The sequence below is a fragment of the Dipodomys merriami genome, unplaced genomic scaffold (assembly GCF_024711535.1).
Source record: "Dipodomys merriami isolate MVZ:Mamm:240054 unplaced genomic scaffold, mDipMer1.0.p SCAF_2, whole genome shotgun sequence".
NCBI lineage: Eukaryota > Metazoa > Chordata > Mammalia > Rodentia > Heteromyidae > Dipodomys > Dipodomys merriami.
In genome coordinates this window covers 82,735,624-82,750,960 of record NW_027203381.1, presented here as the reverse complement: position 1 = coordinate 82,750,960, position 15,337 = coordinate 82,735,624, and the positions used below count along the sequence as shown (strand labels likewise).

Sequence of the window (15,337 nt, the reverse complement as noted above, 5' to 3'; positions counted from 1 at the left end):
GGGAATTGTTTATTTTTATTTTTATTTATTTTATTTTATTTTATTTTATTTGCTGGTCGTGGGGCCTGAACTCTGGGCCTGGGCGCTGTCCCTCAGAATTTCTTTTTAAAAAGATTTATGAACTTAAAATTAAATATCTTGCTTTCTAAAAATGTTGCAATAAGTTTCCTATTGGACACATGGTATTGGATGAGATACTAAAGATGATGGCTTACCCACAGCACAGATTCTGATATATGTTGAGAGAAAAGGAGAAAATAACTTTTTAATGTTTTAGTACATATCTTCAAAGTTGGTTCACTTGGTCTTTGAAACCAACAAGACGGTAGGTTAGGTGACTTATTCAAGGTCACTATGACAATGACAAAGTCAGGGGGGACCTGGTGACAGGATCTTTGTACATCTCTGCAACACACACACACATCACTTACCAGCTGAAGCTTCTGCAGCAGCAGCACCGCTTTCATACGAAGGTCATTAAGTTTACACTCAGCTTTCTTCCTTTTTTCTTCACATTGTCCCCAAGAGATTTCAGTAAGTATTGCTCTTCTGTTCACATCATAAATGAGGGACTGAATTTTTCTCTTTAGCTTTTTTTCATAATGGACCATGTACACATTCTGGATCTAGGAATATTTTTTTTAAAAAATAGACTCAATGTGTTTTTAAAACAGTCTAAGATCACAGTTAATTCTATAATATAGATAACTAAGGTAACTAAGATATATAGATAACTAGATAGAGATATAGATATATAATACTAGATATAGTACTGATAGCTATATAAATATAATATCATAGTTAGCCCTAACACCATAGTTAATTCCATATTACAATTCTGCACACATGTGCCAAGTGTGCATGCTACTATGTAAGTGTGGTACAGGTTACAAATTGCTGATACCTTTAAGGAGCTTACTATATGATGGAAGAGGAAGAGAAAAAGGTGGCAAATATACAGTCATTATAAAGGCTGACAGGCATACCAAGGTAGGCTTGGAAAACTTTGCTTTGGAATGAAGAAGCCCTATGAATGTTGAATTTGCTCTCCCATGAGTGATAGGAAACTCTTCAGGCATAAGGGTGGCAAGTGCCATTGCCTTCTCTCAACAGTGCCAGTAACTCACAGGCAATGACAGATGGTCAGTCATTTGGGCTAACTTGAAGATGACGTTGTGTTATTTATAACTTAAGTCTCTTGTGTCCCCATAAAGCACAGAAGCTATGGAAGGAGGCATTCTGCTCCCTCCCTCTCTTGGGTTCTTTATTGCAGTGCAAAGAGTATGGAAAGCATATGCCCTCAGCTGATTTAAAGGTCTTAGTTGTTTTCCAAGATGGTATGCTGGCCTGAGGCACCATGAAGTATAAAGACACAATGGAGGGCCAGATGCTTTTATTTTAGAATGATATTAATCACTTATATCAACATTTTGAGAGGACTGGGGTGGGGAGGATATGAGAAAACAGATACAGGGCAAATCCCATCACAAACATTTTAATGTTTCTGTAATGAGGAGATTTCTGTTTTCTAATATGACTAGGATGCCAGGAAATTTGTGAAATGCCCTTATCAAATGCCTTCTGGGCTTACCCTACCAATCTGTGCCTCTTCCAACACATTCCCCACTATGTGCCAACCTTCCCTGTGAACTGCCCTTCCTCATCATCTCTTAGCTACTCATTACTCTCATAAGTTTGTTTTCTTTCGGTAAAATCCTTTAAAAACAACAAAAAAACTTGCCTGTCTGTAGTTCTGCTTAATAATCATTTACCAACTGCTTCTTAAATTCAAGGACTTTAATTTAATTGCAAGTGTTAGAAAGATGCACAAGGTAATCTGTGCTCCCAAGAACTTTCATGTTAACAGAAAAGATAATACAAATAGACAATTGTTGAAAGGGCATTTTGTCTCCACTAGGATTCTGATATTAGAGCTGAGAGGAGAGTATGGGGCCTCCATTAAATTAAGAAACATTAAAGTCCAATTTAGAGTACTTAACTTGGATTTATGTTTGTAACTTATATTCTGATTAGTTGCATGCTTCATATTCTATTAATTGAAAGGAGCCTGAGGGAGCAGAAACCAAAATAGCATTCCATATTAGAAACGTTGATTGTGTGGGTTTGGGTATATGTAATAGCACTTGAAAATGTGACTGCTTATGAGGTTTGCAGATGAATATGTAAAGAACTCTCAGACTTTCGAGTCTTAAAATGCCTAGAAGCTTGTTTGAAGCATGAAGAAGTAGACTCTAAAATTTTTGACCTGGCTGTCCCTAGTTCTTTATTTTCTTACTTCCAGTCTGACTCCTTCCAAGCATTTACCAAGCTCATTCTTGCCTCAGGCCCTTTCCTCTTGCTGTGTTCTTAGTTTGGTAACATCAGCCCCACAGCTGCAAGAGGCTCCCTTTTTGCCTCAGGACTAGGTTGGAACATTAGTTCTTCAGCTGTCCCTTACCCATACATCTGAACTTGCCTTCCTCTTCTTCTAACACACCAGCCTTGAACAGTTATTTAGAGCACATCAAACCATATATTTACTTATTTGAATGTTAGTTTGTTATTCCACATCGTGTTTATTAGTGTTTTTATTTGCCCCTCCTTCTGGCATGTATCTTCCATGTAAAATACATTTGGTTTTGTTCATTGCTCCATATTTTGAGACAGAAAGCAAATATTAAATAGTGAGGAGTCAGTAGACCAGACGTGTATAGCATCTACTCCCAGGGAACTGCAGACCTGCCAATCCTTCCTGCTGGGCTACATGCAGAAAATTTGGAAGGTATCCACCTTTCTATTTGTGTAGAGTCATGTGTATATTGAGTAATTTGCAACCCAGGATAATTAACATATCATTATCTATAGGCTTAAACTTTCATCATTTTTTGGTATGGTGAGTATATTCAAAATCTGCTCTTCTAACTATTTTGATTTGTAAAATATATTATAGTTCATTACTTTGAACATCTTTAATTCACCCTGAAGAAGCAGCTCACCTAGACAACGACCATGTATCCCCCCTACCCCCACCAAGAAGCTTCCCACATGCTTCCTGTGGACTCTCCATGAAAACTCAAGGTCATTTCTTCCTTTTCTTTGAGAGGCAAGTAATTCAACTCAGCTATAATAAGGATACAGGCCACATATAGTTTACATGTCACCAGTCACTTAGAGTTTTTAGTTGTCAGAACTCTACAACATTAGACTTTGCCATTCTGAATAATAAAAGCCAAGAAATATTTTTCTTAAAACAAAAATAACCACAATAAACAAAACCCCCAAATTAAAATTAAAATTAGATATATAATATTAGTAACATCATTATATGAAAAGATGGCTGTATTGCTTATGAATCATAAAAAGGAGCATAAGATGAAACACTTGAATAGACCTGAAGAGATGTTGAATGAAGAAAGACAATTAGAAAATAGCTCAGGTTACATAATTTCACTTCTACCACTTTCCAGAAATGGCAAGATGATAGTAATATTAGTGCCAAAAGTTGGAGGGGTTTGTGGGCACAGAGTGGTGTGACCATGAAAGAGAGCATCAAGGAGCTATTTTTGTAATGATGGAAGTTTTGTGATTTGTTTTAAGTAGTGTTTACCCAAACCAAGATATCTCATAAAAGGACACAGAACTACACATAGCCTACTCCTAATAGCACTACTAAGTTTCCTGATTTTGATATGCACTCTATTGTAAAATCTGACCACTTGAGAAAACAGTGATGGCTTCCCAGGACTGCTTGGTTAAGTATCTGTAACTTCCTATGACTCATGCATTATATATTTAAACTTAAAAGCAAGAGAAGAATAAAATTATCCCTCAACATCAAGAATATTTACATAGCACACACACTGCATTAATAGTCTCTACAAGTTCATTCTTCTATAACCAACAAGCTATATTTCCTTCAAACAATACTCTCCATGTTCTTGATTTATTAGTCTGCTTTCCTTGGGTTAACATCTTCTGTGGGTACCTAGATGACAATTGTGGCAAATTTTAATGCTCGATGAAAAAAAAAGATACTTTAATTAAGGTGAGGAGACAAATTGGAACAAGTTGAGAGGTTTAGTTCTGCTGGTTAAACCCACTCTTGAAAAGGTATTGTGGCAGATCAGAAATGGAATTCTTTCCACACTATAATAATTCAGAATAGAATTATGGTTTGAAAGAAACACTATTAAGTTGAAATTTAAGTTTTCTGCCTTAAATTTAGAAAGTTCAGCTTGAGCAATTTTGTAGCTCTAAAATCCTAACAAGTTTGTGTAAAAAAATAAGATACAAATATGGGATCTATAGATTTTGGACCAGATAAACAGGGATATAATATGCACATGTGGGGCTGGGAAGGTGGCTCGGTGGTAGAGTGCTTGCCTCGCATGCATGAGGCCCTGGGTTCGATTCCTCAGCACCACATAACAAAAAGAAAAAAGCCGGAAGTGGTGCTGTGGCTCAAGTGGTAGAGCGCTAGCCTTGAGCTAAAGAGCTGAGGGACAGTGCCCAGGCCCAGAGTTCAGGCCCCACGACCGGACCCAAAAAAAAAAATAATAATAATATGCACATGTGTGTGTGGGCAGACATCTTGACAGGAATAATCAACTTTGGTTTAATACACAAATATTAAATCCAGATACATTTGAAGGTACTTACTGAATGCTGTTGTGACGCAAGGTCTGATACAACAATATTACGAGCATGAAAATAAAATGAAAGAAACTGAGCAGAGGAACAGACATCTTCAAGAGAGCAACAGCCAGGTGTAGTGGCTTATGCCTATAATCCTACTCAGGAGGCAAAGATCTGAGGCTTCAGATTCAAAGAGAGCTCTTGGAGACAAATCCTTGAGATTCTTACCTCCAATTAACCAGTAAAGAGCTGGAAGTTTAGCCTGGCACTAGTAGCTCACACCTGTAATACTAGGTACACCGGAGGCTGAGAGCTGAGGATCACCGTTCAAAACCAGCCCAGGCAGGAAAGTCCATGAGATACTTATCTCCAATTAACCACCCTAAAACTGGAAGTGGAAGTGTGGCTCAAAGTTTTACAGTGCTAGCCATGAGCAAAAGAATTCAGGGACAGCACCCAGGCCCTAAGTTCAGACCCCACAAACAACAAAAACAGAACAAAACAAGGTTATTCAATAATACATCATCATCTACAGAAGAGATGAGGCAATCCCTTTGATTATCAGGACTGCACAATATCAGGACTGCATTTGCTTCCTATTAGTTACAGATCTGCATTTGTTTCAGTAGTTTTCCAGATGTTGTCTAAAAGCAACAGAAAGCAATGCTAATGTATGTGGACCTGATATACAATGTCCACAAAGAGATAATGAGCAATGGAGACTTAACATCTGTATGTTGCTCTTGATGCCATGAAAAGTTGTTGCACCTAGAAGCCCCATGAGTTCAAACCCCAATCTTGCCAAAAAGAAAAAGGAAAGCTATTGCACCTATGCAATGTCAGAAAATGAGTATGGGAGACTCAAGGCCATCTCAGCTTTAATATGAATCCTCTATGTTAGCTTGGCCAACCTCACTTTGTGACCAAGTTTTCTTTCCCACTGTAAAATAAGAGAATTAAGGCCTTATGATTTTTAGCTATTTCTGTAATAGGACTGAAAGACACCATGGGCTCTATTTTCCTCCTAAGCTTGAAAAAGCAGATCAACAAAGGCTGGTGGTAGAGGTTAGTAGTAGAATGCCAGCCTAGTAAGCTCCAGGCCCTGAGTTCAAAGCCATAGTGCCACATAAACAAAAGAACAAATACACAGATGACATTATTTTACACTTTTAAATAATCTATGCAGAGAGAGAGAAGTTTGAAGTATAATAAAAATAGTAGACTTGATTGGTTTGGAACTATGGATGAATTTTTTTAATTCCTTTCTTTAAATTCCTTAGCATTGTTTTGTATAACTACTTTCATAATGGAAAAATCATAAATTTAAACATAAGATACTAGAAAAAAGGGATATCAAATTGTCTGAAATAATTTAAAGCCTTACCCTACAATTTCTGTTTTAGACTATTGTTTCAAAGATTCAGTAGCTATATTTCTTAGATTCAGAATGCCCTGGTTTTTGTTCAAAATACAGTTCTCCTCCAAGTGTTTCATAAGCTCTATATTATGGAAACAGTTACATTTTAAAAGTCAAAAAGAGTTGGTTTTTGATATGTGATATACTATAAATTAATATGTGTCTTGATAAGTAAATGCAAATTTGATTTCCTTCTAAACCTAACATTTACCAATGTGTATTGATTCCCCTTTAGAACACAGGGTCATTCAGAATATAAATGGCTACATTGAGAGGAAGCTTACCTGGTTGAAACATACTTTCAGCTTTTTGTTTTTCTGTTCTGGGCATTGCTCCAGCTGTTTTCATAAATGATAATAAAAAAGGATATTAACTTTAGAGAGTGTGTTGTCTATAATAGAGTTATAATATCCAAATATCTAGAACTAAAAGCATCAAAGCCCAGAACTAGCCAGCATTGGTCCTATGGGCCTTTTAAACCTGAGACCAATTTAGTTAATTATATTTTAGTAAATTATATGTTAGTAAATTATATTTTCCTTTATTCCAAAAGAAAGATTACATAAATAAAATGTTTTCAAACGTGCAGATTTACAAATCAAGGTGAAGGAAATTTAGATGATGAAATAATGACTATTCAAGGGCTGGGAAGGTGGCTCAGTGGTAGAGCGCTTGCCTTGCATGCCTGAGGCCCTGGGTTCGATTCCTCAGCACCACATAAGCAAAAAGAAAAAAGCCAGAAGTGGCGCAGTGGCTCAAGTGGTAGCGCACTAGCCTTGAGCTGAAGAGCTGAGGGACAGTGCCCAGGCCCAGAGTTCAGGCCCCACGACCCGACCCAAAAAAACAAAAAAAGAAATAATGACTATTCGAAAGATGATATATGAGGCAAAGTAAAGGTAGGGGTGACTTTGTACAAGAAAACTGAAACATACTCATTACCTCAGTTATGAAATAGTAACCCCTCTGTAAACACCTTGACAATAAAAGTATATTTTAAAAAAATTTGAAGGTGATATGCAGAAAGCAGTTGGAATCAGATACTCTGGAAGGGAGTACCAGAGAAAAAGAGTCATGAGCATATGGGAAAATTTGGAAAGTCAGGTATTAGCTAGTATCATCTAGAAATGGCCTTTAGTAGACAGAGGAACACAATACAGAAATGGACTCACAGACATGATAGAGAAGAGAAAAGAACTGCCAAATAAAAGATAAAGGGAAGGAAAGCAAAGAAATGAGAAGTGTATCATCATGGAAGATACAGGAAGTCTTTCAAGAGAGAGGAAGTGAGCAACTGAAAATCAAGTAAAGTAAATGACAACTGAATTGCTTGGCCCAGCAGTCACACCTGGCTATGACAAGAACAAACCCATCATGTAGTGCAGAGGGGAAAGCATTAGAGGTGGTAAGCAGGCAGAAACAATTACAGATTAGAAATTAGAGAATACCAAGATTCATTGGGGTATATAGCAAACCAGTCTTGTTATTAACTGGGTTCTTTTCACTGACAGTCTTTCCACGTGTGTCAATCAATTCTACAAGCTCTGAGGCTAAGAGAAACAGGGGCTCTAAGCTTCTAAGGTAGTTGATCTTCACAGTCCTCAGCCTAGCTTTTCAGGACAGGATGCTAAGGAGAGAGGGAAATATCTGCAACCTGCCATTCTCAATCTGGAAGATGTTCTCTACTGTTTTTATGCCTCATTTCACACGCAGCTTTATGTGAATCACTCACTTGTAAGAATCCTGTCTTTGTTCACGTAAGTCCTGCTAGCAGGTAACATTTCACCATTTTCTACACTGAAAATTAAACTTAGATTACTCATTTCCTCAAAGATTTAAAAACAGACAACTTACCTCAGAATTTTCCAAAAGTTCTTCTATAGATGTGTATTCAAATCCTGGTGGTAGCTGACAGTCAGGAACAAAATACTGAAGAATTTCCCTAGGAAGACAAGCACAGCAGAAGAATGAAGGTACCAGGACAAGAGATGTAGCACTCATCTGTCCAAAGTGGTCATTCTAATTCCTGACAAAGATGAGCACCAGCTACTCCTGAGGACTGTATTTTCCAAAACTGAGTGCCCTTCAGGAAATATAGACTAGAGAAAGGAACATACTTTTGCAAGCTGAAACTGAGTGAAAACTATAGTTTGCATGATCTAGAATGGAACATAAATGTTTAAGTAACTATACATCCAAACTCTGCTGCAATACTCATACATGTTTATCTAAGTATGACAGTATAGAAAGCAGGAAAAACTTTCTATCACCGGTTAAAAGCATTACATTTCAAACAAGAGACTCTGGGCTTACATTCCAGTCTTGTCTTTAGTAGCTGAGTAATTTGCCTTTGTGAATTTTAATGTGCTACTTGGTTTCTCTAATCTTCATCTTCTCATCCACAAAAAATATATAATACACATCTCACAAATTTGTAGGTGTAAGGAAACTAATTAAAAAGCACCTGAGTTAATGCCTAAAATATAGTATAGACTCAAAAAATGATACTTTCACTATTAAGAGAGCCTGGCTTACTCGTAAAATGAACTTATCATTGGATACATCTATTTTCCATTTTAAGTGCTACTCATACATTTATTCAGATGTATGCAGGCACACACATATTTGTCAATGCATAAATACAGTTTATTGCATATTTCCCATTTTACTCAACAAATCATATGTCTGAAACTTAAAACTAATAAATAAGAAACCAGACTAAATTCATACTATCACACTTAGATAAACATGTATGGATATGGCAGCAGAGTTTGGATGTATAGTTACTTAACTTTCTTTCCAATAGGTAGGTACTGACAATAGGTCTGATTCTTTTATTTGTTTTTATGTGGTTACTGGGGCTTGACCTTAAGGCTCTACACTTGTGTGAATTGCTTGCTCATGATTGTTGTTCTACCATTTAAGCCTTGTCTCTATCCTGGCATTTTGCTACTTATTTTACAGATACAGTCTGGCTAACTTTTCTGATCTGGCTGGCTTCAAAATGCAATATTCCATATCTCAGTCTCTTGAATAGCTAGGCTTACAGGAATGAGCGACTGGTGCTTGTCTACCATAATTCCACATCAAAGAACAGTATATCTAATTCAGTAGAGCTATGAGACATCGCAAAGTCATTCCATTAAATTTAGCCAGTAACATTAACATTCAGTAGAAGAAAAAAAAACACAAAAAAAACCCAAGAATTTCCAGTGCTTAAGAAGCTTAAGACAATATAAAAAGTATCTGTAATTATTTTTACCTTAAATTAGACGTGAGTTTTCTCACTATTTCCTTGACAGATGTGCTCTGAGACAATGTCATTAATGAAGAAGAAACATGGTCACCAACACTCACAGAAACTTTAGCTTCATGTCCAGAACTTGGACTAATATCTTCCCTTGGCACTCTGGGCAAGCTAAAGTTACAATTTGAAAATAGGGACCGCGTTAACTGTCATACTAATCATTTCTGAAACATTCACTCCAACAGGTGAAATGTCAATATAAATGAAAGCAAGGATTGTAAGTTGGTGCTAAAAGTTCCATATTGTGTAGTTACATAGAAAAATCTTACCTACAATAATTGCTATCTACTCATCATATGTAAGCTTCTAAGTTTGAAGTTAGTTATAATAAATTGACTGAGGCTAAATTATCCTTAACAGCCTGGGCCATCTATCCTTTGGATATTTTTTTGTTTGGGTTTTTTTTAACTGTATTTTTTTTGTCTTTTCTTTTTTGGTATTGGGGATCGAACCCAGGACGTTGCACTTGCCAGGCAAGCGCTTTGCCACTGAGCTACATCCCAGCTGTCCCTTGGATATTTTTTATGGTAAGTAACTCAAGTTTTGCTTTCAACTGGGAGGAAAAAGATAAATATTTCCTGAATATCTGGAGGAAAGTTAAGTTATTGTGGTATCAAAAGCTTAAGGGCCACTCAAGGAAGAATGAGAAAGTCAGAGCTTGGTGGAGGAGTAAGCAGAAAATGGAAAGAGAGACTGAGACAGGTCAGTTGTTTGTAGCATGGGGAGGGCAAGGTTTCTCACATATCAGAAAGACGATCTGATCCAAGTTTTAACAAGATACCTTGTTATAGAAAGCAAGTTGTAGTTGGGTGCGCCGATGGCTCACACCTGTAATTCCAGCTACTAAGGAGTCTGAGATCTAAGGATCACAGTTCAAAGCCCACCCAGGCAGGAAAGTCCGTGAAACTCTTATCTCCAATAGACCACCAAAAAAACAGAAGTGGCACCGTGGCTCAAGTGGTAGACCTCTAGCCTTCAGCTGAAGAACTGAGGGACAGCACCCATGCCCAGAGTTCAAGCCCCACAACCAACAACAACGTAAAAACAAGTTGTAAGGAGGGCATCTAAGCTAGTGTGGTACATTGTGAGACCAGAGCCCTGAGTTTGATGGGATCAGACAAACACAAGAAGCCAACAGTGGTAAAAATACAGGAGGTGAAGATGGGTAAGTGGATAAAATAAAAGTTTATAGCATTTTATTTCAAGTGATAAGATTTTTGTGATCCTTTCATGCTGACATCCATAAATTAAGATCACAGCTCTAGAGAGTTTTATACGTTATACTAGGAGGGCCTTTTGAAAATCTGATAGTAGTTAATATCAAATGTAATGTGCTTCTACTGTCAATAGTTCATTAGCATTCATTACACTGTCTAGCTGGCTTTTTAAAATTGAGGACACATAAATGAATGCTTGTCTGCTAGGGAACACTCAAACAAAGTCTAAATGCTCATTAATTATAACTCCCTTAATGCTGAAATTTTACTGAGAAAATCTTTTATTTTATTTAATTTTACTTTAATGATACTGGAAATTCATGGTGGTATTAGGAGTGGTGGTAAAATTCACAGAAGCAGAATGCTTTCTTCTCAGAACTGGTGGCTTTTATCAGTAATAATAGAATCTACTTCATAGAGTTGTGCTGAAATTAAATGGCAGATATAAAGAGCTTAGCCCATTGCTTAGCATCAGTAAGTACTCAGCAAGTAGTACCTAAAAATTGTTAGTATGATTATCCATATCATTTTCCTTGGGACCAACGTAGGCTGAGGAGGTCCCCAGAGAGAGAAGTCCTTGCTTTGGATATTGGATTGTAATGGTGTTGTAAAAAATATTTTAGACATACATGTCAAAAACGAGCTTTACAACGTCGGTGCGGGGGGGGGGGGGGGGAAGGACTGGGATGGGGGGAGGGGGGAGGCTGGGAAGGAATGTGAAGGGTAAACAAAGGAGGAGGCTGCAATGCTTTGTAAGAAATGTACGCATTATCCTGCCCATGTAATTGTAACCCCTCTGTACAGTATGTTCACAAATAAAATAAAATAAAATAACTATTTTAGACATAGAGACCAAGAAAGTTTATTAGTAAAGCAAAGCAAAGGAAAGGAAAGGAAAAGGCCGTATATACCCAGACATGCATGTGGGTGCATGTAAAGAGGAGCACTGGCATCAAGGGTATTTAAGATAAAAAGGTAGGTTGAAGATTGATTTACATTCTCTTAGGTTGAGTGTTCCCCTTTGTTCTGGACACTTGCTATGCTTTTTAATTATTCTTGCTGTAAAACTGTGTAATAACTGGAACCTGTGGCATCGATGGTTACTTTCCTGGAATACCCCTTAAATAAAGGATGGGTTTCACCAGAAGCTCATTTTAAGACAGATGTCCTTACTCAACATAAATAGTTTCCCTTTGTAAACACTTCTGTGATCAAAGGGATCATTTGACTACATGTTTCATTCCCAGGATAAGTGTCTTTCTTTAAGATACTTTTATTTGCTTTCCAGAATTGAATTTGCCCATGTGGTCAAGTGGGCACAGTCAAAATGAGGGAGATTTTTGTTTTGTTTTTGCTTTTGTTTCCACAATATATTTCTGCTCAGTGAAGGAATGCAAAGCTTAAAGCAAAACAAAACAAAAGAAAGAGAAACAAAAGCCAGTTCATTAAATCAAGCTATGCACCAATACAGTGTTTGTCTCTGAGTCCCTGACTCCATTTTCCCATGTTTACTTCACCTGCCTCATGATTACTACTGTTAGTAATGTGTTTCTTAAATTCCTTCCATTAAGATTGTTTAGATTGGATTGCAGTCTTAATATTTGTATTGTGTTAATGAGTCAACAGTGCTACAAAAATATACGTCTTTGGGACTAGGAAGGTGGCTCAGTGGTAGAATGATTGCCTTGCATGCATGAGGCCCTGGGTTCGATTCCTCAACAGATTCCCATAAGCAGAAAAAGCCGGAAGTGGTGCTATGGATCAAGTGGTAGAGCGCTAGCCTTGAGCTGAAGAGCTGAGGGACAGCCTCCAGACGCAGAGTACAGGCCCATGACCGACCAAAAAATACAACTTCATAAAAGAAATGTGTGAAACATACACAATTATGTTTAGACGTTTGAATGTGTCAAATAAATATTGAACACCAACTATGAGGCAAGTGCCATTCTAAACACAAGGATGAATCCCATGGACTCTGTTCTATGGAGTGAATTCACTGACTGGAAAACGAATAAAATGTTTAAATTAAAAATGGTGAAAATAAATAGATGATCGAAGGAGATATTATTCTATTCTTTAAAAGATATCCAACAGGATTCCTGATCTCATAGTAGAGTGTGACTTGTCTTTTGGGAATGAGTTTTCAGGAATGACTTCTCAGAGATTCTGATATAGACACAGGACACTGTTTCTGTCCAAATGAGGCTTGTTTACAATATGAGGATAGATGTCCAGTCGGATGATTCCATCTGACTGTGAAAGGCTGCTTGTGTGTCAAGGCATAAATGTCATTCAGCATATAATCACTGAAGATGAAGGAATTATGACGCAACCTGGTAAAAGCAGCAGTGATTTGGTGAACATCTCCATTTGTCTGAGTGTGTAGCAAGACCCCAAAGAAGAAACCACTGAGCTAAATAAGACCGAAAGCAAGAGCGATGGAGACTTGTACACAGGTTGTAGATAGAATTCAAATGAAGGAGGAAGCACAAAGAGACAGAAGGACGTGTTAAAGCTGCAAGTAATTTAGAACTGCTGGGAAGCAAGATGGCAACTAAGGAGAGTGAAGGGAAGTTGCACCATGCTAAGGAATTTGCATTTGACTTTGAAGGTGGTAGGGAGGAGAGGTGGATTTGAGTGGAGGAGTCATTAACTCCCCTGTCAACACATTCGTGCAAATGAAAGCTCCTCTGTTGTTATTCCTGCCATTATTTCACGATGTCTCTGGGCACAGTCTGCATGTCTGGAAGCAGCCTAGATAAGTTTGTAGAAGAGGTAAGTAGTTGTTTCCTTGAAAACATGTTTTTTAAATTCTAAAGGATATTGAAATATTCAGGGATTGGGTTGGGAGAGATGGGGGAGGATAATGAAAGAGGTGATATCAATCAAGAAACATTATACTTATAAACTGATTTGTTGAATAGCAGCACCTTTGCACAACTACTTTTAAAAAGTGCATTGTGAGACAATCTGCAAGTTATTGGCTTAATTTAGCTGACGCCATATCCGTGTTTCAAAGCACCATGTTGTATACCATAAATATATATAATTTTTCTATTAAAACAATGTGTATATAACAAGTAATAAGAAATAAAATGTTATTCACCAGAACAAAATAAATAGAAAATGAGCATTTTTCTTTTTTAAAAAAAGAAAACATCCAGTTGACTTTGAGAGTGACAAAATTCTCGTCAAGTACATTCTAGAATGTGAAGATTATAATTACATGTATGTTTAACAGTAAGTCAATGAGCCACACAGAAAAAAAATATCAGTTCATTAATTCATAGTCACCTTATATTAAGTGTGACATTTTCAATTCCTTGGCTATTATGGCCATTTAAATTGCTTACTTGCACGTTCTCTTTCATTTTTTTTTTTTCCAGATCCTCACAAAAGAAATAAAACAGGCTAGGAAAAGGTGAATTTCTGCTCTTTATGTTGTAAAATGTGGTTCCGTTCTTATTGCCTTTGTTGCTATTATTATCTTTCTTCTTGTATTTAAACATTGATAATTACTTTTCAACACTATAATTTCACCCACTTGGAAGTTGTACAATTATACACTTACCTTTTCTGGTTAAGCAATGAAGATTTTCCTTTTATTGCTGGAATACCATTGTACTGCTTTTTTTCTTCAAAAAAGAAAACAGGCAAAAGCGAAGTCCATTACATTTTGATGTTCATGCAGTAAAATGAACCAAAAGAAATATTGGTTCATTAACTACTTACATATAAATATATTGTCAGACATCCATTTGTAAACTGTACCTATTTTAAAACTATCTGCAATATGTTCATAAAGACATTTATAATAATTTTAATAAAATATATAGTATATATAATAATCGAAGAACCTCTGTGAGAACTTGTACTGTTTTACTGTGTTTATTACCAGAGTATAGAGGAGTAAACAGCTCTTCTTAACTGTCAAGACAACCACTAGTCTCCCTCTATTATCCCATGTACTTTTATGCTAGGTTCAAGTTGAAAACATTTTGACAAATCTTAATTGAAAAAAAATGAAAAAGTTCAACTTGTTTAAGGCAAGAACACACTTGTAGTTTCTAATTGAGCTTCTTATTCAGGAATCTCAGGATTATAGCTACAGAGAGACTGATGGTTTGTTTCCAGTCCATAGTTCTAGTGCAGATCTCCAACCCTTGGATTAGCTAAGAGTATCTTGTGGACAGTATGAGCAATGATTCAACATATCTTTTTTTTTTATCTATTTGTATGACACTTTGTTATAACTGCCTACATATCTTGTTCTGGTAAGTACATTTGTTGTCAACAATTTCAGGGCTATTGAAGGCCAAGTAAACAGAAAAGAGCATCAAGGGAAGGCTTAAGTGATAGCTGAGAACTTACTAAACTCCTTCTTAAAAAATATAAAAGAGAATGGATAAGCACACAGTAGAGACTACTGGTTTTACTGACTGATCTGCATTCAAAATAATAAAAAATAAAATTAACAGCCAATGAACACATAATTATAATCATTTAAGAATATTTCATAATTTATTTCTGCCCAATCCAGAATATGTATTTAAAATTAAAAACAAATTTTAAGATTTATATTATAATTTTTTCAGCACAACTTGGAAATCTAACAGAACCACACTTGGAGGCACAGTAATAGTTGGATACAGCTTAAAAAAACATTTGCCTGGGGCTGGGAAGGTGGCTCAGTGGTAGAGTGCTTGCCTTGCATGCATGAGGCCCTGGGTTCGATTCCTCAGCACCACATAAGCAAAAAGAAAA

The 15,337-nt window shown here is 36.7% G+C and overlaps 1 protein-coding gene across 1 annotated transcript in view; it reads right to left on the bottom strand.

Moving 5' to 3' along the window:
- The window catches only part of Morc1 (MORC family CW-type zinc finger 1), a 122,388-nt gene that overhangs the window by 1,635 nt on the left and 105,416 nt on the right, over positions 1–15,337 (bottom strand). The window contains exons 17-21 of the mRNA XM_070028873.1: positions 14,145–14,208; positions 9,312–9,467; positions 7,904–7,991; positions 6,337–6,390; positions 432–626 (exon numbers count right to left, since the gene is read on the bottom strand). Coding sequence (XP_069884974.1) covers positions 432–626; positions 6,337–6,390; positions 7,904–7,991; positions 9,312–9,467; positions 14,145–14,208 — 557 coding nt within the window. The remainder of the gene's footprint in view (positions 1–431; positions 627–6,336; positions 6,391–7,903; positions 7,992–9,311; positions 9,468–14,144; positions 14,209–15,337) is intronic.